The 24725-nt window shown below is 65.5% G+C and overlaps 1 protein-coding gene across 5 annotated transcripts in view; it reads left to right on the top strand.

Annotated features, from left to right (window-relative positions):
* Positions 1–22576, top strand: part of PACS2 (phosphofurin acidic cluster sorting protein 2) — a 53725-nt gene extending 31149 nt beyond the window's left edge. The window contains exons 3-25 of one of the 5 annotated variants that reach the window (XM_032839637.1): positions 1971–2060; positions 3150–3275; positions 4611–4773; positions 5251–5324; positions 5509–5565; positions 6681–6740; positions 8881–9038; positions 10797–10887; positions 11051–11125; positions 11654–11796; positions 12667–12799; positions 13074–13178; positions 13318–13424; positions 13726–13880; positions 14149–14259; positions 14541–14649; positions 15365–15397; positions 18509–18551; positions 19736–19778; positions 19907–20042; positions 20716–20942; positions 21170–21283; positions 21877–22576. In XM_032839637.1, coding sequence (XP_032695528.1) covers positions 1971–2060; positions 3150–3275; positions 4611–4773; positions 5251–5324; positions 5509–5565; positions 6681–6740; positions 8881–9038; positions 10797–10887; positions 11051–11125; positions 11654–11796; positions 12667–12799; positions 13074–13178; positions 13318–13424; positions 13726–13880; positions 14149–14259; positions 14541–14649; positions 15365–15397; positions 18509–18551; positions 19736–19778; positions 19907–20042; positions 20716–20942; positions 21170–21283; positions 21877–21995 — 2472 coding nt within the window. In that variant the 3' untranslated portion in view covers positions 21996–22576. Of the gene's footprint in view, positions 1–1970; positions 2061–3149; positions 3276–4610; positions 4774–5250; positions 5325–5508; positions 5590–6680; positions 6741–8880; positions 9039–10796; positions 10888–11050; positions 11126–11653; positions 11797–12666; positions 12800–13073; positions 13179–13317; positions 13425–13725; positions 13881–14148; positions 14260–14540; positions 14650–15364; positions 15398–18508; positions 18552–19735; positions 19779–19906; positions 20043–20715; positions 20943–21169; positions 21284–21876 lie in introns of those variants that run through there. The other 4 variants (XM_032839636.1, XM_032839639.1, XM_032839638.1 and 1 more) reach the window with 4 other exon arrangements.
* The last annotated feature ends 2149 nt before the right edge of the window (positions 22577–24725 follow it).

Here is a 24725-nt window from a genome sequence, read left to right as displayed (position 1 = left end):
GGACGCGGCCCGGGCCTCCCACTGCGGGCTCACCAGGGGTCTCCGGGCCCTCGAGTCAGGTGAGTGCTCATGTGTGAGGCCTGTCTTCAGTTTCCCCATCAGTTGCCACCATCTTTTAAGATCCAAAGAAACCCTTTGCTTCCCTGAAGAGGCTGCTGTAACTTACCGTCAGAGCCAGGCGTGCGAGGCTGCCCGTCGGTTCCACGGGGACCGGCCCCGCGGGGGACCGGCCTGCGGCTCGGGCTGTGCTCTGGGCCCCCTGGCGAGGAGGGCTCATGGTCTTGCCAGGGCTTCAGAGCGAGGTGGAGTTCACCCACCCCTGATCTCTGAATCTGCCACCGTTGACCTCTGACACGACCGCCCCCCCATCCGGGAGCCCCGCCTTTCCTGCTTACCTGAGTGCCCCCTTCACTGGCCACCCCGTCCACTCCAGTGCCCGGCATCTCCCACAGACCCTCTGCTGGGCCATCTTCCCTGAGACACATGTTCTGTGTCCTCAGCAGCCCCCCGCCTCTTAGTTCCCAGAGGGCGTGGGCCACCTGCCTTCCCCAGGGCCCGCGCCCGCTTGCCTGTGGCCGCTGCCCTCCTTCACCCAGCGAGGCCGGTCAGCTCAGGTCCTCTGAGGGGTCTGGTGCAGAAGAGGCCTGGGAGGCCACAGCCAGACCCCTGCACAGGGTGCCATGTGGCCCAGAGGGCATCCGCTGGGCAAGGGCATCTGCTGGGTAAGGCACCTGTGGGGGGCCAGCCCCGCACCTGTGCCCGGGACCCCTGCCCATCGCTCCTGTCTGCCCACACGTCTGTGCTCTGCCCTGGACCCACAGCCCACTCCTGCCCTCTGCCACTTGTCTGCCCCCTCATCCCGTCGGCCACCTTTGGAGTCCCAGCCCCCACACCCTGGTAGCCCTAGTCTTTGTTGCTCTGAATCTGATGGCTGTTGGTGCCCAGCAGGCAGGCGTCACATGGTGTCCATCCATGGCCTCCTGCCCCCAGCCTTCCGTCTCCGCTCCGTGGGTGTGGGGACAGCTGTTCTGGAAACTGTACTATGAGAAGATCTGTGATCCATTCGGGCTGTATTTTGGTATATGGTTTCAGGCGAGGATCTGGACGTTTTGTACTAATGATTTGTTACTATTTAGTAATTTTTCTGGTGACGTGAAGGGTCGTTATTAAATAGTATGTTTGTCTTTCATCCATGTCTGTGTGTTCTCGGATGTGTTTCTAGACTTCTCGTCTCTGTCCCTGTGCCAGGGCAGCCGTGCTGTAATTAGAACCCTCTTCTACCACACTGTGCTCTCTGGGGAGGCTGTCACTCACCGGTCCACTGTCTCAGGAATGCAGAAGGGTCCTTGCAGGCATTATCCTGTGACCCCTGTACCCCAGCATTGTCCCGTGACCCCCCCGGGCCCCAGCACTGTCCCGTGACCCCCCCCACCAGACTCGAGCGTTGTCCTGTGACCCCCGGGACCCTAGCATTGTCCCGTGACCCCCCCGGACTCCAGCACTGTCCCGTGACCCCCCCGCACCCCGCTGCTGGATTTCCGGGAGTTACATTAAATGTGGCAGGGAGCAGCCTGGACCACCTAAGAGAGGACTTGGAGGGTCACAGGATGGGGACTTTTTTTTTTTAAGATTTTATTTGAGAGAGAGAATGAGAGAGAGAGAGCATGAGGTGGGGGAGGGTCAGAGGGAGAAGCAGGCTCCCCGCGGAGCAGGTGGCCCGATGCTGGGACTCGATCCCTGGACCCCAGGATCATGACCTCAGCGGAAGGCAGACGCTTAACCCACGGAGCCACCCAGGCGCCTGGAAGGGGACATTTTTAAGGCTCTTGACGAATCTCCCCAAGGGTGTGTTTGGGAATCCCGGAGCTTGTGCCTGCTGGTGCCTGATCTGTGGGTCTTCACTGTGGGGCTGGACGGAGCGGTTTCCGGGGTGCGAGGCCACCGTGCGAGCCGGTCCTGTTCTGTCCCAGGGCTCCAAGCGGATCCTGCGCTCCCATGAGATCGTGCTGCCCCCCAGTGGACAAGTGGAGACGGACCTGGCGCTGACCTTCTCCCTGCAGGTGGGCCTGGTGCTGGGGCCCCGCCGTGTCCTCCCTCAGTCGTGCTGGACGTGACAGATCGTGTCTGCCCTCCCACTCCCGCGCTACGGGACGCGCGGAGGCCCAGACGCACTCTCGGGCCGTTGTGGGGGCGGCCGGCTGGTTCATTGGGAGAGTTTGTGACTCTTGATCTCAGGGTGGTGAGTTCAAGCCCCATGTGGGGTGTAGAGATTACATAAATGAATGAATAAACAAACTTAAAAAAAAAAAAAAGGCCATTTGGTCCTGGTGTTCAGAGATGGGGAGGAACACAGACCTCAGTTTTGGAAGTTTGCTGGTGCACAGGGGCTCGGTGCGGCCGGGACACGCCGCTCCCCAGCGTGACACAGACCCTCCTCCCCCTGGACCCTCCAGAGCCTGGGTCTGTGGTGGGAGCAGGCCGGCCCCAGGCCCCCGCAGGCGTGTACCCTGCCTCTGTGCTCTCTGCACCGTGGTTGAAGACGGGCACCGTGTAGATCCCAGACGTGCTTAGTGTCGACTCCCTGCAAACCCCTTCGAGTCTTGTCTCCTCGCGAGAGCGTAACACATCTGTGGGGATCCCGCCGGCTCCCTCCTCCCGCCTGGGCGCCTCTCCGTGCCCGGCAGGGCTGTGCCTGGGGCGGGAGCACGTGACCCCAGCTGTGCCCCCGCTGGAGCTTCTGGAGTCCGTGTGGAGGTTTCCTTCTGAGGGACTCGCTTTCCTGGCACATCGTTTACGTGCAGTTCCCGGTCTCAAAAAGCTGGGCCACGGCGCACGGCGTGCGGCTTCTGCGTGTGTTAAGGGATATGTTTGCGAGCCCTGCTTTGTGCCCGTGACCCTGCTCTTGCAGAAGGCTCTGGGGGCCCCCGACCAGCGCCCCTTCTGGGGCCACATCTGCTGCCGTCCACACCGTGGGCAGGTGCACTAGCTGACCCTGCTCATGACCCAGAGGCCCTGGCCAGCTGCTCACGTCTGCCAGCGGTGGTTTTCCCGTGTCCCTGGCGGAGGCCCATGACAGCCCCCAAGGCCTACTGGTGCTGGGCAAGCGTGGCCGCAGGGACGGATGGCAGCCGTGACCCCCTTCTCTGCAGTACCCTCACTTCCTGAAGAGAGAAGGCAACAAGCTCCAGGTCATGCTGCAGCGGAGGAAACGGTATAAGAACCGAACGATCCTGGGCTACAAGACGCTGGCGGCAGGCTCCATCAACATGGCCGAGGTGAGCGCGTCCCTGCCCAGCCAGAGGTCTCCGTCCGGCCTGACCCCACGGTCCAAGCGGCTGCCCTTTGGCCGTGGGTGTGTTCTGGCCCAGTGTGGGTCCGTCCTGTGCCCTCCCAGGGAGCGTGTCCTCTGGGACATCTGCGTCCCCTTCCGTGGGCACGGCCCTAGCCCGTGGGCTGCCTGGGTGGGCGGCACGTGCTTGCTGGTGGGGGATGGGATGCGAGCGTAAGGAAGCCCTGGGGAGGAAAGGAGGGGACGTTCATGCAAATGGAACCAACCGGCTGCCGCGGCTGTGTCTCAGAGGACCTGGGGTCCCAAGGCGCGGTTGCGTGGGGCTCGGGAGGAGGGGTTCCGACTCTGCCACTGCCTGCCACGGGGCCTTTGGGAGCCTTGGAGTGGACCTTGAAGGAGGGCGGCCGAAACCCTCGTGGCCTCTGTGCTTCGGCCTTTACTGCATGAGGCCGTGTTCAGGGCTGTCCAGGCAACTGCGACGCGAAGCTGTGTCGCTGCCCAGCTGGGGGAGGGCAGGGCCGACCCCCGCCCCTGCCCTGCTCCTCTGGCCCAGGAGCCCCATGCCCACAGCACCTGGTTGAGGCCACAGGCCTCCTGTTTCCCCTCAGACCCTACCTGCCTAACACTCCCGACCGCGTCCCTCCAGGCAGGCGGCACCGGTGTGGGGTTGTGCGGAGGGAGGCCGGGCACCTATCTGTCCGGCTGCGCACGCGTGGGCCCGGGGGCACATCTGGGTGCTGGCTAACCTTCCTGGCTTGGTTTCTGAGATGGTAGCGGTCATGGACATTACCTTTCCCAGAAATTTCATGTCCGCACTCAAGAGTTGGCACCCAGGTCAGTCTCCCCAAATTAAACATAATTGGATCCTAAAATTCCGACTCCTGGATTTGGTCCAGTGAGCCCCAAGGCAGAAGGTCCAACCTGCAGGGGCGTCCTCAGGGATGTCACCGGGCAGGGCGCAGGGGGTGCTGCGCAGTGTGTGAGCCTGTCCCTGGTCAGCTGCAATCTCTCATGACCGGGACGGCTTTGCCACTCAAGATCCCCAGCCCATGCTGGTGGCTGGTCCTCCTGGGTGCCCCATGGGCACGGGTCCCTGGACACAGATCCTGGGGCCTAGTGGCCCAGAGTCACAGCCTCACACCAGTCTGCTCCTACCGCAGCCTCTGGACAGACCCTCCCTCCCTGGTGGCTGAGCCTGGCACTGACCCCTAGAGTCTCGGCCAGTGTCCTCCTGCCCCACGGACGTGTCTCCCACCGCCCTCCCACCCCCATCTGCTGGCCCTGCCCCATGGCCCTTTCTAGCACCGAGCCCCGCCCCCAGGTGATGCAGCACCCCTCCGAGGGCGGCCAGGTGCTCAGCCTCTGCAGCAGCCTCAAGGAGGCCTCAGTCAAGGTGGCCGAGATCTGGATCTTCTCACTGTCCAGCCAGCCCATCGACCACGAGGACAGCGCCATGCAGGCGGGGCCCAAGGCCAAGTCTGCAGGTGAGTGCAGCTGCCGGTGGCCCCCGCCTCCCGGGCTGGAGAAGCCGGGGAGGCCCAGGTTGTGTCTGGCCTCCAGCCCCGCCACAGCACTGTGGCCGCCCCGGGAGCCTGGGCCGCAGGCGCGTGAGCTCAGCCGCTGGCAAGTCTGGGCTTGACCGCGGTGCCTTCCAAGGTCGGGAACAGGTCCTGGCATGGCTGTCGCCCCCGTCACAATGGCGGCCGCTGTCCCCTGAGGTATGGGAGGGCACGCAGGGGACCCAGTCGGGCAAGAAATCTAGGCTGAAGCATCTGAAGTCCACAGGGGCCACCGTGGGAGTGGGGAAGTGCAGGCCTGCTCACCGCTGAAGTCCACCTGGGGGCGGGGACTGCGCACAGCTCCCCGTGGGTCCAGGGGCCCCGAGCTCTGGGCCCCGCCTCATTGCTGGGACACCGGTCGGAACCTCCGTGTGCCCCCCCTTCCGCGTGCTTGTTCCATAGATAACTACTCCGAGGAAGAGTACGAGAGCTTCTCCTCTGAGCAGGAGGCCAGTGACGATGCCGTACAAGGGCAGGTAAGCTGGGCCTGGTGTGGACGGCCAGGGGCCCCCGAGCTGCCAGCGTGAGGGAGGGGAGATAGAGGCCGGGAGCCGGCCCCGTGTGCTGCTGGCACACGTTTCCCGTCCTGGGGTGGGTCCTGCCGCACACCCACCAACTGCTCTGGGGGTGCCCTTGCCAGCCCTATGCTTGTGTCCCCAGGACTTGGATGAGGAGGACTTTGATGTGGGGAAACCCAAGAAGCAGCGGCGATCGATAGTAAGAACGGCGTCCATGACCAGGGTCGGTGGAAACTGGTTTTACTAACACTGGGGAAAGGGGGGCTGGGGGCTGGGGGCCCCGTGTGGGGGTTGGGATGGGAGGCAGCCGTCCGGGATCCCCATGGCCTGGCCTCTTTGGTGAGGCGTGAAGGCGGGGAGACTCCACGGCCTTGTGCCAGCAGGCGGGCCACGAGGCGCTGGCCATCGTCCGTGGGAGTGCCACTGGAGGGGTCCTCGTGCTTATCCCGGGCAGCCGCCCCTGGTCCAGGGGGCCGGGTATGAGGGGAGGTTGACAGCTGACCTGCTCAGGCCGCTCCACGAGCAGAGCTGGGGAGGCTGTCCCTGTCCCGTGTGTGCCCAGACACGCCGTTCGAGGCCAGTCCCTCGTTTCTGCGCTCAGCACCTGAGCCACGCGGCAGGCACAGTGGCCCGCGGGCTTCGGCGAGGCCGTCCCGCTTCTCCTCCAGGCAGAGGCCTTAGGCCATCATGAGACGCCCACCACTGGGCACAGAGCCCTGGGGGATTCCCAGAGCCAAGCTGCCCTGTGTGCACGGGCGCGGCCTGGGCTGCACACTGGCAGCCACGGATCCCGTGGGACGCAAGCTCAGCCCCAGAGGCCCCCGCCCCTCTGCTGGCAGGCCCGGGCCTGGTCCCCGTGTGGCAGGGCAGTGTGCCAGCCCCTCTGGGAGCCTCGGTTCTGGGTCCAGAGCCCTGATGCCCGTGCAGGGCTGTGTGGGGCTCCTTTCTGGGGACACACCCTGAGGGTGGCGGGGGCGGCTGCCTCACCCGCTGGCTCCAGCCTCGGAGGCCCAGGGCCACGCTCCGGCTCCCTGCTGAGCCCACCTTCCCCGTCCGCTCCTGGCGCTGCTGGGGCCAGGTGGGGCCTTGGGAGGGGCCGGCAGCCTTGCCCACTCGGAGGCCTTGGAGGGAGATGATGCTCGCCCATCCTCCGCTCCCCCTGGGTCTGGGCCCAGCCCCAGCTGTGTGTCAGACGCTGGGGAAGGGGCCGGCACCATGGGCTGTGGAGGGCCAGGCTTCCCTGCCGCCGCGCCTGCGTGTCCTCTGAGGGGGGCTGCCCCCTTGGGTTCTGAGTCTGTCCTGCTTGTCTCGCAGCAACAAAACTTCAAGCAGAAGGTCGTGGCATTGCTGCGGAGGTTCAAAGTGTCGGATGAGGTGAGTGACCAGGGTCCTGGGGCACCGGGGCCTCATCCTGGCTCCGCCGATGCCTGTCCCGCGGCCCCCAGGCACCGTGTCCTTGTCCACGAGAGCGGGCCATCCCACCCCTGGGGCACCTCAAGGCCAGGGCTGAGGCCGCCCACCCGTGTCTGGAATCATAGCCCCGCGAACGGCTCGGCGGGGGCTGGGTGTAGCTCAGCGGCGTGACCATGCGTTTGTGTTCTGAGGGTATTTTGGGGCCGTTCTCAGTTAGTTCCCACGTGCCCCACGGCCGACGTGCTCCGTCCCGCGGCTTCCTTCCGCTAGCTGCTTGCTGCTCCCCAGATGTGCCAGGAGGGGCTCGAGCAGCTCTTACAACTACAGGAGAGACACTTTTTAACTCGTTTCCTTTTTAACTTGGGCAGAGGAGAGTTAGTCCAGGGTCCTAGAGCTGCCCGGGAGCGGTGGCGTGTGAGTGTGCGTGTGTCACCGCCACGCGTGGTCGTGGCTGCGAGGGAAGCGACGGCCGCTCATCCACACGCCTGAAGCTCTCCGTGGGCGTGGCGGCTCTTCTCCGACTGCCTCAGCTTCAGTTTCTCCAGATCGTCCGCAGCTTCTGTAGGATCCCTGTGAGACCCCCAGCTGCCTGTCTGCGGACCAGCTCGTCCCCGGACTTGCGTGGAAATGCGGGGGACCCGCAATAAACAAGTCTTGGGAAAGTACAGTGGGAGGACTCACACTTTCTAACCGCGCAACTTTCTAAGCGGTACAGGAACCGAGAGCACATGAGAGACCGGAAGTGCATTTCCAACAAGGATGCCAGGACCACTCAGTGGGGGAGGGGAGGCCTTTGGGCAGCTAGTGACGGCACAGCCAGATGTCCACACGCGAGAGGACCTCACACCGTGTGCAGAATTAGCCCCTGTGGGTCAGAGACCTACATGTAAGTGCCTGCACCGGGAAACTCAGGAGAGTGATCTTGGCTGCAGGGCCCGGGCCGTGGGGCTTAGACAGGACACCAGACGCACAGGCCACCAGGGGAGCCGGGCGAGTCCATCCTCATCCAAACACGGACGCTTCTGTGCTCTGAACTCCCAGCAGGAAGATGAACCGGCGGCCGTCACCGCAAGGGTATTTACAAGTTGTAGACCCGTAAGGGAGCTGTGCCCGCCAGACCGGAGGCCTCACAGCCACAGACAGACACTCCTGACGAGAAGTTAACGGTCTGGCGCAAGGGTCGGTCAAAGGCTCGGACTAGAGGTTTTCTCTGAGCAGGAACCTGAATAGCCAGGAAGCCCCGAGAAGCTGCGAGGCGACCTCCCGAGGCTGCAGAGGGTCGCCGTGACCTCACAGGATGGCGTGCAGAGGTGCTGACCTGTGGGGAGCAGCCGGACCACAGTGCCGACCGCGACGGCTACAGGGCAGCCGCTGCAGAACACAGCCGAGCCGCTCCTCTGAGTGTCCACTTGACCCTCCACCAGCCATCCCGCCGGCCGATCGATCCCGCCGGCCATCCCACACCTGGTATCAGCCCATAAGATCCAGGATGTCCACACGAAGACTGAGGGGCGGACAGTCCCAGGAGCTTTGTCTGCAGCAGCAAAGCCTGGAGTCTCTTATCCGCTGGCGGCCAGCTAGGCCTAGGCCGCATTCAAGGATGGGCAGGCAGTGACGAGGACGTTGCTGGAGGCAAACAGCACAGACACCTGGATACAGCTGCCCGAGTGGGCAGAGCCCCATGCCGAGGGCTGCACACTGTGTAACTGCTTCCATGGCGTTCTGGGGGAAGCCCACACGTGGGGACAGAAGTCAGTTCAGGGTTGGGAGGAGGGAGCAGAGAGAGGGTGGGGAGCCCCTGGGGAGGGAGGCCTTCCAAGCCCTGACCACCGTGCGGGCCTGTCCCAGGAGGCACTCCCTGCCCTGCCTTCCTGCTGTGCGTTTCTCTGTTGAAGCACGAGCCACAAGGGCAGAATGGCCGTGCTATGCCCGGCACCCGGTGACCGGAGGTCCCAGGGGTCACCCCAGTGTCTGGCAGAACTGTGCTGGGGGCATGTGCTGGAGAGAGGGCACTTGGTGGCTCTGTGCCATCTTCCTGTCTGTCCTGCCAAGGGGATGCCCCCCCCGCCAGCCTGCCCTCCCACGTCTGGTCTCACCGTAGGTCCTGGATTCGGAGCAGGACCCTGCAGACCATGTCCCCGAGGCAGAGGAGGACCTGGACCTCCTGTATGACACGTTGGACATGGAAAACCCCAGCGACAGTGGCCCGGACCTGGAGGATGATGACAGTGTCCTCAGCACCCCCAAGCCAAAACTCAGGTGAGCACACATACCGCCTCTGTCTGCTCCCGGCCCCAGGCCCCGGCGGGCACACCCCTGCCATCCCGTGTCGCAGGAGCCTCAGGCAGCATGCACTTGGGACGTGGGCTCTGGGTCAGGGAGGAAGGGAGACGTGCATCCTAGCAGACAGCCCGGTTTGCAGTGTTTCGGAGGAAGAGAAGTAGCAAAGTGGCAGGGTCATGCCTGCATTCTGGAAAGATCTCTCTGGAACCCACTGGGAGCGGGAAGACAGGAGACCCGTTAGCAGGCATTGGGGTCGTCCCTGCAAGAGGTCATGGTGTCAGAGATGGAGCGGCGAGAGCTCTGGGTGGGGAAGGTGGTCAGGAGCTTCCTCACGGCCCCGGCGGGGCTGAGCGAGGCACCTGACACAGGAGGGGGCCGGCAGGGCTGGCAGGCATGAGGCCATGGAACTCTTCTCTTCACTGGGGAGATGGGGGACTGCAGAGTGTCCCTGTTGCACAGGTGGGAGGGGCGGGTGAGCAGTGCTAGTGCTGGTCCCTGAGGAGCCCGGTGTCAGCCTGGCTGGGGCAGGAGACCACAGGAGGCCCCAGGCTTGGGGTCAGGGGAGGCTTGGCCACGGGCCCCAACAGTGTGTGGCTGCTGAGTGGGGGCCGTATTGGAGTCCCGAAGATCTGTGGCTTTCTAGTTTTGCTTTTAATGTTTTGTTTTGTTTTTTTTTAATGTGAGGGGGAGTGCACACACACACGAGCGGGAGTGGGGGACAGGGGAGGGGGAAGCAGACTCCGCGCTGAGCAGAAAGCCCAATGCAGGGCTCAGTCCCAGGACCCTGGGACCATGACCTGAGCAAAGGCAGACGCTTCCCGACTGAGCCCCCCAGACACCCCTTAACCTTTCGATCCGAGTCAGTGGGACAGAGATGCACATGGGGAGGGCGGGCTTTCTGTGCAGTTGGCCTCCAGCCGCCCCACCATGGCCAGTCCCGTAGTGGGCATGCCTGTGGCATCTGTGGGTGCTGGTCTAGGTCTCAGCCGTTGGCCTTTGCTGCAGATGCTAACAGTCTCCGCCCACCACACGCCGCCGTGCCTGTGGCACCCCCCCCCCAGCAGAGCCGGCAAGGCTGCCATGGCGCTTTGGGCTGTGCCGCCTTCAGCTGGGCCGGTCTCTGCTTCTGTGACTCGTGGTCACCCTCGCCGGTGGCTGCCCTGCAGAGCCCGTCGCGGGCCACCGCTATTCCCAGTCGCGGGGCTGTGCGTGGGCGTCTCGGGGCCTGGTCCCGCCCGTGCATTTCCCTGTCCCCAGGTGGCACACACCACACCCACCATTTCAGCCTGCGCTGTGCTCTGAGTGTCTGAGCTCCCTTGACTCTGCCCTGCCGTCTTGCAGGGTTGGGGGTGTGGACTTGCTGGCCTGGGTCGCTGCGGCCTGCTGATGGCAACCTTGTGGCGGTCTCAGGCGTGCTGTTGTGCTCCTGCGAGCTGGCCGTGGGGCCTGAGGCTCCCCCGCACCCCCATGCCACCAGCCACCCTTCCTGGGGAGAAGGCTGGGAGTGGGTGGGTTTCAGGGATGCAGGTCGTCTCCAGCGGGCGTCTGAGCGGGTGGAGGTGCCAAGAAGGGCTGCGGGTGGCCAGCACTCAGGGTCCTCCCCGGGGCCATCGTTCCCCGGCCACCGCCCAGCACCCCCAGCTCTGCGTGGCTGCCGGATCCCAGGAGCACGGGAGCCGGACCTTCAGGGTGGGGAGGGCCCTGAAGGGTGATCTCTGTCCACCCCGCACCCAGGCCCTACTTCGAAGGGCTGTCGCACTCCAGCTCGCAGACAGAGATCGGGAGCCTCCACAGCGTCCGGAGCCACAAGGAGCCTCCAAGTCCGGTGAGCAGACGTGGCAGCCCTCTCTCCCAATGGGGCCTCAGGCAGGGGCAGCTGTCTCCCTGGGTCGCTCCGAGGGGAGCTTGTGCACGGCCTGACCCTGGGCTCCTGGTCTGTGTGGCCCCAGCCTCGTGCTCAACGCCTGATTCCCATCTTGTCCTCACAGGCTGACATGCCTGAGAAGACCCGGGCCCTGGGAGGCAAGCAGCCCAGCGACAGCGCCTCTGACACGGTGACCCATGTGAGTAGGCGTGGGCTCGTGCCCTGGGTCAAGCCCAGAGCCGCTGACCCACTGCCTCTAGGGTCCTGAGCCCACGTCTCCCAGGACCAGGGCACAGAACCAAAGTGAGGGTGCCCCTGGGCTCGTCCCCACCCCGAGGGACGGTCAGGGTCCCCCGGAGTCACCCTAGTTCCAGGAGGATGGGGGTGTCCCCCTGCTTTGCTGTCAGCACAGGCTCTGTGAATGTTCCGGTTGTCTCTGCCCTCGTGAGGTTCCCAGGGACAGGGTCCTGGGCTGCGGGCAGGTTCGCGGGAGGCTTAGTGCTGGGCTCCCCTAGCAGCCAGGGCCAGGAGCCCCGTGGGTGGGAATGGAGGTCGGCTCAGCTCCCTGGGGGGAGGTGTGTCTATGCCCCATGTGGAGAGCTGTTGGCCTGAAACCAGCCCACACCCCCCACCCAAACTAGGGGCTCCTCGGGCCTGAGACTGTGGCCTCAAGAGGAGGGCCCTGTAGGATGTGCTTTGCCATCAGGCCCCCTTCTCTGCATCTCAGAGCACGCCCGCCCCTGGGGAGCAGCCAGCACAGCCTGAGGACAGCCCAGAGGCAGAGACCTCCGCTCTGGACGTGTTTGCCGAGAAGCTGCCGCCCAGCGGGCGCATCACCAAGACGGAGTCCCTCGTCCTCCCCTCCACCAGGTGACGGGATGCCCTGGGGAGGTGGTTGGGCAGGTACTGTACACATGGGCCAGTGTGGGGGGTGGGCCCCATCTGACTGCATGGGAATCACTTAGAGGCATGGAGGTTTCGGGGCCCACCCCAGAGAGCCACTTGGGACCCCACCCCGTGTTTGTAGCAGCTGCCAGCAGGCCTTCTGGGGCTGAGGTGTGGCTCCTGTGGACCGGCGTAGCCCTGGGTGCCGGTGTGGAGGGGGCGTGCCCAGCTGGGCCCAGAGCCTGGTGTGGTTGGTGTGGCAGCCCCCAGGCAGTGGTGGTGCTGGGTCTGCCGTGGCAGCTCTGTGGGGCTGGGACCCTGCCCCTACGGTGGGCGTCATGGAGGTGGGGGCTCTGAGTGGCAGGGACTCAGGCAGCTTCCCAGTGGAGGACACTCCCTCAGCGTCTCTTACCTGCCCCCACTGCCATCTTGGTCCGTCCACGGGTCACCTCGGATCCCCTCCCTGGGACGTGCTCTCCGGCCTGTCCCATCGTCACCTTCCTTGGGCACCTGGCCACACCCTCTGGGCCACCACACATGGCCACGTGCTGCCACTGCTGCCAGGCCCTGCGTTCCTGCCCCAAGACCCACGGGGCTGGGACCTTCCCGAGGCAGAGCCCCCTTCTTGGGGCCGTGGCTCTGCACAGCCAGCACACGCCTTTTGTGTCGGGCCTTATGCCACAGAAAAAGCGCCTGTGCCAAGTGTGGGCGTGGCTGCCACGTGGGCCCCTCGCACTGCCTGCCCCCTGCCCTGCCAGCCTGTGTGAGTCCGCCACGGCCCCCGCCACCGAGCAGTCCCCTTCCCTGGGTTGGTGAGCACATGGGCTGGCCCCAGCCTATGCTGCTTCCTTGCAGGTCTGAGGGGAAGCAGGCCGGCCGCCGGGGTCGGAGCACGTCCCTGAAGGAGCGGCAGCCCGCGAGGCCGCAGAATGAGCGGGCCAACAGTCTGGACAACGAGCGGTGCCCAGACACGAGGAGCCAGCTGCAGGTGTGCACTCCGGGAGGCGCACGGGCAGAGGCCACAGCTGCCCAGGACCGACCCAGTGCTGCTGGCTCCGGGGGACGGCAGCCTGGCCACCTCGTGGGCTGTGACGGTCCCTCAGGGTCTTTGGCCCAGTGACCGCTGTCCAGTGCAAAGCCGAGTTCCTGAGCGAGGACGGGGCCGGCCTCTCCTGCCCACCGCTGGGGAGCAGGAGGGGTCAGCTGGGCGGCTGAGGGGCTGCAGCACACCTCCCACCAGCGCGGGGTCCTTGTGTCTCCAGATCCCCAGGAAGACCGTGTATGACCAGTTAAACCACATCCTCATCTCTGATGACCAGCTTCCTGAGAACATCATTCTCGTCAACACCTCCGACTGGCAGGGGCAGGTGGGGACGGTCCGGGTGTCCTCCCTGCGGTGGGAATGGGGGGGTGGGGATGCCGTCCCCGCAGCAGGGGTGGGGGTGCGGTGCTGGTGGGCGGCTGGGGGCAGCGTTGGGGCCCAGGCCGTGCCCTCCTCGCCTGCAGTTCCTGTCAGAGGTCCTGCAGAGGCACGCGCTCCCCGTGGTGTGCACCTGCTCTGCGGCGGACGTCCAGGCGGCCTTCAGCACCATTGTCTCGAGGATCCAGAGATAGTGAGTCCGCCCGGCCCGCTGCGGCTGCGCCCGTGGCTCTGTCCCGGGGGCGGGGGCGGGGGCGGAATCCGGCGGAGCCTGCACACAGCCGCTGGCAGCCCTGTCTTCTGTCCAGGTCTGGGTGGTCGGGTGGGGGGACGACCTGGGTGTTGGTGGCCATCTCGGGGTCATGAGTGGGCCGTCGTGGCCCGGGGCTCAGCCCTTCCTTGCCCAGGGGCCGCTTAGGCGCGCGGGGTGGTCCTGGCAGCGGGGATGGGTCCCTGAGGCATCCGTCCCCTCTGTCCCGCCCGTGGGGCCGCAGCTGCAACTGCAACTCGCAGCCACCGACGCCCGTGAAGATCGCCGTGGCCGGGGCGCAGCACTACCTCAGTGCCGTGCTGCGGCTCTTCGTGGAGCAGCTGTCCCACAAGACCCCCGACTGGCTGGGCTACATGCGCTTTCTCGTCATCCCGCTGGGTGAGGGGCGGGGGCGCCGGGCTCCCCGGTGCCGACCTGGGAAGTGAGGCAGGGCTGCGTGCGAGTCCCAACACGATCCAAGCCCGTGGGATGTGGCTCCGTGTCCGTGGGCTCACCCTGTCGGTCCCTGGGGGCGCCGGGTCCTGGGGGGAGGCTCGCCGGCCCCGCGCACAGTCCGCAGTGGCTCCTGCACCCCCCGGGAGTGGGGCAGGGCTCTGAGGGTCACCGAGCGGCCCATGTGGCCTGATGGCCTCCCCTCGGCTCGCAGGCTCCCACCCTGTGGCCCGGTACCTGGGCTCCGTGGACTACCGCTACAACAACTTCTTCCAGGACCTGGCCTGGAGAGACCTGTTCAACAAGCTGGAGGCCCAGAGCGCCGGTGAGGCCTGGGGCCCCGGCCGGGTGGGGCCTCCCTGGGGAGACGTGGGGCCTCTGCCCGGTGCTCCCCACTGACTGTCGTGGGCCTCAGAGTGGGCTGGCCGTGGGGGCCCCTGGCGAAGGGCTCCCAGGGACTTGGAGACGCCGTGAGGGCAGAAGGTCCTTCAGCCGGCCCCAGTGCTGCCACTGCTCCTGGGCTGGGAACCGGCAGCCCCGGGGGCAGCACACGGGGTAGAAGGGGAGTGTGGCCCCCCATGGACCCTGCCCGGCCTTCTCGTGCAGTGCAGGACACGCCGGACATCGTGTCGAGGATCACACAGTACATCGCAGGCGCCAACTGTGCACACCAGCTGCCCATCGCGGAGGCCATGCTGACCTATAAGCAGAAGAGGTACCTCGCTGGGCCACGGGCAGGGCAGGGTGCAGGGAAAGGGGAGGGGCCCCCGCTCCATGCCACAGACACGGGCTGCCCGCAGCCACCGTTCCCCCCATAGGCCTCCCTACCTGCTCTGGTCTCCGAGCCTTCAGGCAGCACGGTCAGCAGGGGCACACCTGGTTGGCCAAGGGACTGAACCTGAACAGGGCTTGGGAGGGAACGGCCTGGCAGCCCCAGGTCTCCTCTGAGTTAGTCAGAAGGAGTCGCGTCAGGATTCCTCTCCGCAGTATGCTGGGATTTCCCATGGCAAAGGGCAAGGGAACACCTGTCACATGGCCCTGTCCTGGCCGCGACCTGCTCTGGGAATGCAGGCCCAGGCCGCTTCAGCCTCCCAGGCTTCCCATGTTCTCGGCCTGACCCTGGGCACGATAGCGGGCAGGATGGCGGGCAGGAGCGGGGGCCACAGCTGCGGCCAGGCAGAGGTCTGGCTGCCAGGCCCGCAAGGGCAGTGGCCCCCCGGGAGGTGAGCCGAAGAGCCAAGCCTTCGGCTGGTCGGAAGAGAAGCGTCTGGGGTCCCGTGTGCGGGACACTCGTGGCTCTCCCCGCACGAGATGGGAACCCGCAGTGGCCGCCTGGCTCACAGCGCTGGGCTCTTCCCACGTGAGCTGGACGAGCTGCTGAGCACGTGGTAACGTGTCTGTGTTTTCTCTTTTGGTGGCTTTCCGAAAAGGAAAAAGAACTTTCACTTTGACTTTACCCTCAGGTACCGCTGTCCCTGGGTCTGCGCCCGTGTCCCCGTGCTGGTCTTTAGGGCTGTTTAGCAGTAAGAGCCACAGGGGGCGTCCCGTATCCTGCCACCCGTCAGGCAGGGTCCCCCGGCCGAGCGGCAGGTGGGTGGGCACCCCAAGCCGGGACTTGGCTCTCCATCCCCGCCCAGCTCGGAGGAGCGCGGAGCACCGTGGGCTGACGTCGCGGCGGGCAGGCTGTCCTCCTTGCGCTGCAGCCCAGGGTGCCACTGGCAGCAGCGCCCAGTGGAGCCCGTCCACGGGGTCTGTGCTGAGGCCTGGGCACCACGTCCTGCAGTAGAAGCAGGTGGCTGGGCCGCTGATGCCACGCGGGCTGCGTGTGGACTTTCGTCCCAGCACAGCGTGTCTGCCGACCCGACTCACGGGCTCAGCACCCTGGGAGAGCCGCACTGCGGCTGCTTCTGCACGTGGGGGTGTGCAGGCCACAGGCGGGGTACCTGCCCGGATGGCGCGCGCTCTGAGCCTGGCTGTGGGCCCTGCGCCCCGGGTTGCGGAGAGTGGCACAGAGCGGTTCCCAGCTGGGCAGTGGCTAAGCTGCCATGACCCCCACGTTCAGTGAAGGGCTTTCACCCCGCGTGGCTCCCCCTTCAAAACCCGCACTCTGGAGCCACGCTTCAGGGCTGCCCTTTTTGGGGGGCTCCCCTTGCCTGTCCTGGTGGCCTATGTGTCGGGCCCCCACCAGGGAGTTGTTCCACTCTGTGTCTTGGGTTCTTTCTCTCCTGGGAAAGCCCACCAGCCCATGGTCTCTGGGCCCCCGGCAGCCTCCTTGCTGGACACATTAGGAGGAAGGGTCTGCGTTCTTTCATGGTCCTGCTAAATGAGCCTTTGTGAGCTAAAGAAAGACCAGCCGTGGTGTGCCCGTGACTGCTCCAGCCGCCCCGGGGGGTCATGCCGTGGACACCCGCAGCCTGCTTGCTGCCTGGCACCAGCCTCTCGTCTCCCCAGACAGGGCTTAGGGGACCCTGGCCCTCGTCCTGTGTCCCTGCCCCCACCTCCGCGTCACAGTGGTGACACCAGCACCCGGGATGGGGCCCCAGGGAGGCCCAGCGTGCTGGCCACCCTTAGAGCCTGGAACAGGTCAGCAGGTAGCCTCTGTTGTCTGGGACAGAGGACAGAGGGCTCAGGAAACCTAGGAGACGGTGGGCAGTGGACTTGGCCCTCAGGGCCGCATCTTTTCCTGCCCCTTGAGAGCACCTGCAGACAGGGTCTACACTGCACACAACTCCCAGCCTGCCCTCAGACCCATACCTGCTGCGCGGAGCCCCAACAGCTCCCGGGAGCACGTCCAGGGACAGCATCCTCTGCACCCCGGCTCGACGCCCCCAGTGACGAGCTGAGATACACCTGTGCTTCCCCCATGTGGTCTCATGAGCCAGGGGTGCAGGGTCCCCACCACGGAGCCACACATGGGAGCCTGAGGAGTCCCGACCTCTGTCCCACCCAGAACAGGTCCGGAGTGTAGGTGGCAAGGCCTCAGTGGCAAGCCGGTGTCACCCCTGTCCCGCTGGCGCGTGTCACGTGCTGAATGTTGTCTGCATGGCCAGAGGCTCGGCTTGGCGGCTCAGACCCCGCAGCGTCCCTGTGTGGTGGCATCTCCTGGCGGCCCCTCCAGGCCCTCGTCCGCCTCCCTGCGTGCTGCTTGTGGGGAGGGTCCGGGAGCCCTGTGGGTGGGATTCCCCCTGCCCTGGGCTGGGGGCCGCCCGAGGAGCTCGCATGCGCCAGCGGGCCTGGCATAGGGTTCGAACTGCTGTGTTACCCGGGGATACGCTCTGTCCCCTCGGGTCGGAGTGGCCGAGCATCCGGCCGTCTTCAGCGGGATGGCCCTCATCTGTAGGTTGTTCCATCCAAAGACATTACCCACGTCTTCCCCGGAGGTGTGGTGGGCGGTGCTAGCTCAGAGGCCAGGGGCCCCTGTCCAGGGGGCACCCAGGAGCCTGCCTGCCGCCTCCCCTCAGGCAGGTGCTGAGCCTCAGGGCGAGGACAGCGCCTCCTGCTCGCACTGGCCTTGGGTGCCAGGTGCCATCTGTGCCGGCCCATGCACACTTGGTGGGGCGCGCTGGCCGGCTGCCCGTCTCCATCCCCACAAGAGCAGGGCGGGGGCTGCTGCCGGCCCTTGGGTGGGGGTGCTGCCCAGGCTTCTCCCCAAACAGCCCTGTGCCTGGGGGGCACCATGGCAGCCAGCAGGTGGGCACCCCAGAGCCCATGCAAAGCCGCCTGCAGAAGGTCTGCTCTGTGACGTCAGCTCTGATGTTCGGGGCAGGAGGCGGAAGAGGCAGAGCTGGGAGGACGGCCTGGGAGCTGGGGAGGCTGGGCAAGCAGGCATCTCCCTTCTCTGAGGTCCCGGGGGACCCAGCACTGTCCCTGCCTGGTAGGTTCTCCCAAGGGTCAGGAGCAGGGGAGCCTGGTGCCCGAGCGGCCGGGCCCTGTGGCGGAGACCATGTGGCCATCTGCAGAGATGAGCGGCAGGCCCTCATCCCCCACCTCCAAGGGCCTCTGACACGCAGGCCTTCGCCGGCGATCGCAGGGGAGCCGAGGGTTGGCTGGAAGACCCGCGGGGCCCAGTCCAACAGAACCTCACGGCCGCCGTGCTGGCTGGCCTCCACCAAGCAGCACGACCCCGGAGACTCCGTGTCACCTTGAGGCTGCCCTTGGGGTGGTGCTCTGCCAGGGCTTGGCGTGTGCACCCCGTGCCCGAGGACGGAGACCTGGGGACCGCCCCTGCCCCATCCCTCTGGCCGGCACAGACGTCACCTAGCCTGCCGAAGACTAGAGAAACTCCGCAGCCTGGCTTTCAGTCAGCCCCACACGCTGGGGGTCCCGGGGGTCCTGGGGCACATGCTGCAAGCAGTCGTCTTGGGGCCGAGTGGAAACGGAGGCCTGCAGGGTTAGCGGGCGGAGAAGCTGGGCTCGAGCACGGCTCCCCACAGGCCTCTGGTCCCCCGCTGCAGAGAGCTGAGCCCAGGGCCGGAGGGCAGGGCCGGGCGCTGCGGGGACGGGAGTGGGCGGGGCGTTGCTGCCTGCCTGGCGGAGTGAGCGGTGGCTGACCGGCTCCTGTTTCTCGTTCTCAGCCCTGACGAGGAGTCCTCTCAAAAGTTCATTCCTTTCGTAGGGGTGAGTACTGCTCCAGTGCGCCTTTGGCCTTCCCCGAGGCTTCCCTCCCATGTGGCTTCACTCACGTGGGGACGACCCACTTGCCAAGCTTTTATAGCGCTTGCATTAACTTGATGTGTTCCAGAACCTTCTTTGCCAGTTTGAGGGAAGGACTCCTTAAGTCACCCCCCATGTTAAAGCTCGTCGCTCATTGTTTGTTTCCCACGTTGAGCAGGGCTGGGCCCAGAGGTGGTCACTGCTCCCAGCTCTGCTTGGCGCAAGCAGACAGCTCTCCTGGAGGCGAGGGCTCCGTGCTCAGCACGTCCTGGGCACACGGGCTGGGTCAGACTCGGCTGTGGGTGGGCGCCCGGGTCAGCAGGGTCTTGGGACCGGTCCTACGGGGATGGGGCAAAGGGGTGCTTCTGTCCCTTGGGAATTACAGGAGAGGAAGGGGTGCCTCCCGTGCCAGCCTGCTCAGCCGGGGGTGTGACTTGTAAATTGGGAGGTTTGTCTTTCTCCCATGGCTGCTCCCTGCCAGCTGGGCCACGGCCACAAGTCTCCAGAGCCCGGAAGCTCGCTGTGGGGGCCACAGGCAGCCTGGCCATCGGGGCCCCCAGGCAGAGCACGGTGTCCATGCCATCGCTGACCCTGGCCAGCCGTCAGAGCAGCTAGTGGCCCTCCCGGGATGGAGTTAGTGCGGGGGCACCTGTCTCAGGGGAACTTCTGACCCACTGGATGGGGGCAGTGCCAAACCCTGTGGACGCTGGAAGCACCCAAGTGACTGCGACAGAAGTCGTCACTTTACTGGTTTAATTTTGCGTGGCTCGCACGCCCATCAGCCCGCTTGGCGCCTGGTGCAGGCCCCGAGCAGGGCAGGGGTCCCTCACCCCACACCAGGCCAGCCGCAGGCTCAGGGTTTGTGGAGGGCCAGAGTGTGGGCCCCGTGCCCCCTCCCCAGGGTGCAGGCTGACCTCGGAGGGGGCAGCCACGGCAGTGGGAGGAGCCCAGGCCACCCTGGGCTCACCTCGGCTCCAAGGACGGGAAGAACTAGGGCCCTGCTCCAGCCCAGGAGCCCCCCAGAGGGCGGGGCATGGCAGGCGGGCGCCCGCAGGGAGACCGTCCTCGGTGTGTTTGGACCCTGGTGCACAGGCGGGAGGGCGGCAACTCAGCACGCGGCCGCCAGCCTGCATCCCACTGCGTTACAGGTGGTGAAAGTTGGAATAGTGGAACCGTCCTCAGCCACGTCAGGTAACCCCGTGCCCCTGCCCTCAGGGCTGGAAAGGGGAGGGACGCCCACCGTGGGAGACCTGGCAGCGCCTGCTGCTCTGGGGACAGAGCCAGAGGGGAGCTCAGCACCGTCCATCTCCTTCCCAAAGGTGACTCCGATGACGCGGCCCCCTCGGGCTCCAGTGTGCTCTCATCCACCCCACCGTCCACGTCTCCCGCGGCCAAGGAGGCCTCGCCCACCCCGCCTTCCTCCCCGTCGGTGAGCGGGGGCCTGTCCTCCCCCAGGTAAACGTGGCCATGCGAGGTGGGCGCCCCACTCCATCCTCACGTTAGCCCCTGACGCAGCAGGGCCTCGGTTACCACTTGGGGCTGTGACCACGCCAGCCAGCGGAGGGTTCAGCCAGAGGGGACACTCCGAACAGCCCTGGGGAAGACACAGGCTTGCGGGGGGCCAGGCGTCCCCTTGGGTGGGGGTGGCACAGGTCCTGGCTGGCTCGGGAGACTTGTCCCCTCCCCAGTCCTGGGGGCGCTAGGGACAGAAACCACACAGACCAAGTGAACGGGGGACCCTGCCTGCAGACGGGGGTCGGGAGACGGGGATGTGGGTAACCGCTGTGGGAGCCAGCGGGGGAGGTGGTCGGCAGCTCCTCCCACCCACCCCCGTGGGCCCCAGGGTCATAGGGCTGCCCCCGACTCCCATGGGGACCACACCTCCCATGGAGCTAGTTGACCTTGGCCCTCCAGACCCGAAGGGGTCGCTGGAGAGAGCAGGCGGGTGGCCAGCCCAGGTGCTCGGGGTGACCTCCGTGTGTCCCCAGAGGCTCCAGGACTGGGGCTCCCCACCCCAACCCTGGTGGCCCCCTGGCGACGGGCAGCCCAGGCGCCAGTGGGCCCCTCCCCTGGCCTGTGCCAGCCGCCGAGTGAGGACAGAGAAGTGAGGCCCCCTCTGCTTTTGCAGCCAGGGCATTGGTGCCGAGCTGATGGGGCTGCAGGTGGACTACTGGACGGCAGCTCCGCCCGCAGACAGGAAGAGAGAGGTGGAGAAGAAGGACCTACCCGCCACCAAAAACACGCTCAAGTGCACCTTCCGGTCTCTCCAGGTCAGCAGGCTGCCCGGCAGTGGTGAGGCCGCAGCCACGCCCACCATGTCCATGACCGTGGTCACCAAGGAGAAGAACAAGAAGGGTGAGGTGGGGGGTGGCCCGGCTGGTGGGGGAACTGGAAGGGTGGCCAGACAGGCCCCAAGGTCGCCACGGGTCTGGGGACCGCTTCTGACCCCGGCCACGAGCAGCGAGCAGAGGCTACCTGGGCGGGTGGGAGGGCTGACGGCTGTGGTCTCAGTGGGGTGTGGGCGGCTCAGGTCAGCAGGGCCCCAAGGGCTATGGCTGAGCCCTGCAGCCCTTCCCTCCTAGTGATGTTTCTACCCAAGAAAACCAAGGACAAGGACGTGGAGTCCAAGAGCCAGTGCATCGAGGGCATCAGCCGCCTCATCTGCACGGCCAAGCACCAGCAGAACATGCTGCGGGGTGAGCGCCGGGGCCGGGACTCGGGGCGTCTCTCGTCCACAGGCCCTGCCCTCCGTGGGGAGCCCGCGGGAGGGGGTCCTGGACCCAAGTCCCTGTTGGTTCTGTCTAAAGTGCGCAAGTGAACCAGAGGAAGCTTTCTGAACGTCACCTCTGCAAACCGTCTTGCTGCCCAGTGGGTGTCACGCATGCCAGCTTCGAACCCACTTGGATAAAGCATGTGTATGCACAGAACAGCTTTCTCAATTCTGAGAAAGAATTTCTCAACCCTTTCCCTTCTTTTAAGATTGATTTTTATATCTTAGACCTTTTATAGAAGATTTTCTGCAACTCGTTAATTCAGAAAACGGAGCCCAGAGCGGTTTTCTCTTCATGAGTCTGAGTCTGATGACCACCGTGGTCGAGAACGGCTCTGCCTTCCTCCGTGGCTTTTCCAGTTTAAGCGGAGGGTGTTTGACCCAGCACACCCCTGCAGGGGCTGCGGGGCTGTGGATGGCGGTGGGAGGACTGGCCGGCGCGTGCCTCACGGGCACCTGGGGTCCCTGGGGGAGCCGGGGCACGGGGGGCAGGCGGGTCAGGTGGTCTTGTCCTCACAGTCCTCATCGACGGTGTGGAGTGGAACGACGTGAAGTTCTTCCAGCTGGCGGCCCAGTGGTCCTCCCACGTGAAGCACTTCCCCATCTGCATCTTCGGACACTCCAAGTCCGCCTGCTAGCCCTGCCCCGAAGCCCTGGACGGCGAGCGCCGGGAGGGCCCAGCTGCTTTTCTGTTAACATTTCAGTTTACTACAGAGACCCTTAAAAACACAAAGAAAAACAGTCTTAGTATGAATGTGCTCTCCACCCGGAAACTCGCCAGGAGCCCCCACCCCTGGAGCCCATTAACTGCTCTGCCCATTAACCAGATGTGCCAGGGGGGCGGGGGAGGCGTGGGGAGGTCGGGCGGGCAGCACTGAGCTTGGAGAACCACGAGGTGTGTTCCAGCCTCAGGACCTCCCGAGCCCCCCCAGCAAGAAGGGTCCTCACCTTCGCGTCCTGTCCTTCCTGAAAGCCAGGACTCTGCTTCCTCAGGGAGCTGGGGTCAGGCGGGTGGCCGCACAGATCCGCGGGTGCCTGTGTGCGCAGGCACAGAGCTGGGTGGCTGGACGCTGAAGGCCGGCCTCCCGTCGGGAGTGCCCTGAGCAGAACATGGAGGCTGAGCAGCTGTCCAGCGGCCACGAGACGCCCCAGCACCGCCCACTTGTGGTTCCCAATAAACTCCAGCCTTGCGGGGCCGCGGAGGTTTTACAGTAGCAGACATTTGTAATGCTTTTAAATACATGTTATAACGTAGCTACCAGACGCTGCTCTTCCGATGTCCCAGCAGCCCCTGGGGCTGGGGCAGAGCCAGCCAGTGCGGTCCCACATCCCAGCCCCCCACTCACTGTCCCTCTGGCCACTCTGGAGCCATCACCATGCTTCCACTGGTCATCCCTGTCCCAGATTTAGCAAGCACAGTGGCCCCCATCGCTGGCCCCAGCCCACTTGGCCTCCTCCCCCCAGCCTCTCTGGGCCAAGCTCCCTCGAGCAAGTTTGTGGGTTTGGGTCCCAGCCTGGGGGCCAGCATCGCCCCCTGCCTTCCCACCTGCGGCAAGAGCCCAGCCCGATCCCACTGCTCCCCCCACAGCCCTGCAGCCCGCCGTGCACGGAAGAGCCCACCAGTTCCCATGCTTGGCAGCTGTGGCCCCGGGACCCTGGCAGCCCCCCAGGGGGCCACGCCGGCTATGCTCAGAACACAGTGCCAAAGGCAGGCCGCAGGCTGCAGCACATTCCCGTCCTTCCAGAGGACGGGCGTCACCAACAGCCCATGGCACCAACAGGTCTGCTCCTGGAGGATGAGCCATGGCCCATTTTTCTTCCCTGTGACCTACCCACTTACTTCCTCCTGCAAGGCCATACAGGGTGTCAGCCTCACGGTTAGTGCCCCTGGGCTACTTAGGGAACAAGGGAACACGGGTCTGGCCTTGTGTGTGGCCCTGCCTCAGGGGTGCGTGCAGGCAGAAGACCTTCCCCGAGGGCCCAGACTCCTCCCCTGACAGCTCCTGGCTTGGAAGGATGGGGCAGGGTGCAGGCCACTGTGCCCTGGCGCCTCTGGTGGCCTGTGGCATCTGCCAGCAGCTACCCTCAGAAGCAGGCCCTGGGACCTTGAGCCTCCCTGCCCTGTTCACGCTGCTGGGCCTCAGGGCCTTGGTCATTGGTCCTCAAGGTTCCTTTCCAAAAGTGACTCAGCAGGAAGGAGGGACAGGTGAGACTCCTGACTTCACTTTCTACCCGCAGAACTGACTTGAGAGAAAGGAACCAAAGTGGGGGAAGTCATGTCCACTCCGGCTGTGGTGGGGGGGTGTCCCTCTGCTGGGACCACACCCCCCAAGTCCACTTCCACAGCTATGTCCTCAGACACGCAGGGGAGCACCTATGCCCCTGGCCTACAGAGGCTGGCTACAGTCTGTCCTGTTCTAAGTGCCACGGGGCCCACCCACCACACTGTCCCCAGGCCCAGGAGGTCATGCACACAGTCCCAGCCACTGTGACTCCCTCAGAGACCTGGGCTGTGCTCACCCTGTGCCTCAGCTTCCCCAGTTGCTAAACAGGGAGGGTCCTGTTTCCCCTGCCTACCTCATGGAGCTATTCTGAGGATCCACGGAAAAGCACTTTGTCCCTCCAAGGAAGAGGACTCAGAAGCCAAAACCATCTGTGACGGAGCCAGAGTGCAGCGGTCAGCATGGGGCTCGGGGTCCCAGGCAGAAGCAGTCCCCTCAGACTAAGGGTTCTCAGCCCATTGGGCGACCAGATGTAACCTGGGACTCAAGGGTCAAGCCACCCATCACCACTGGGCAAGGCCCAGGCCAGGTGGGGTCCCACCGCCTCCTCACTCCTCCCGCGCTCTCCCCCTGGGTCACTGTGTCCTCAGGGCATGCCAGCCAGTGTCCTGAGTCCCTGTCATGGCTGCGGCGCGGGGAGCGGCCGGGACCGCCTTGCCGCAGTGTCCTCGCCCCCAGGTGGGAGACCAGACTGCTCTCAGGGTCTGGCCTTTGTCCTGGAGCAGGTTCCTCTTTAGCAGACGGGGCCCCCGCTCCCGGGGTCAGCCGCCTGAGCGCCCATGCCGGCCCCCGCCCCCTTCCAGGCCGGCCGCCATGGGCGCAGGAGTCTACGGGCGGGCCGGCCTCGGCGGGGGCCTAGCGCTGTGGCGAGGGGGCCCCGTCTGTGCAGACCGTTCGGTTCCCCGCACTGCTCGGTCTCTAGGACGTGCGTGTGGCTCGGGCTCTTTTCCCTTCCACGTGGAAAACAGGATTCATGTAAACAGTCTTTTCGGGGACAGTCTGACCTGTCACGGAGGCGACCGCGCGGACTGTTCTACGGTGCTGATGCGACACTAATAAACCTGGGGCACCCCAGGCCCTCGTCCC

Source organism: Lontra canadensis, unplaced genomic scaffold, assembly GCF_010015895.1.
Source record: "Lontra canadensis isolate GAN:19392208 unplaced genomic scaffold, GSC_riverotter_1.0 scaffold108, whole genome shotgun sequence".
Classification (NCBI taxonomy): domain Eukaryota; kingdom Metazoa; phylum Chordata; class Mammalia; order Carnivora; family Mustelidae; genus Lontra; species Lontra canadensis.
This window is presented reverse-complemented; position numbering and strand designations above follow the sequence as displayed.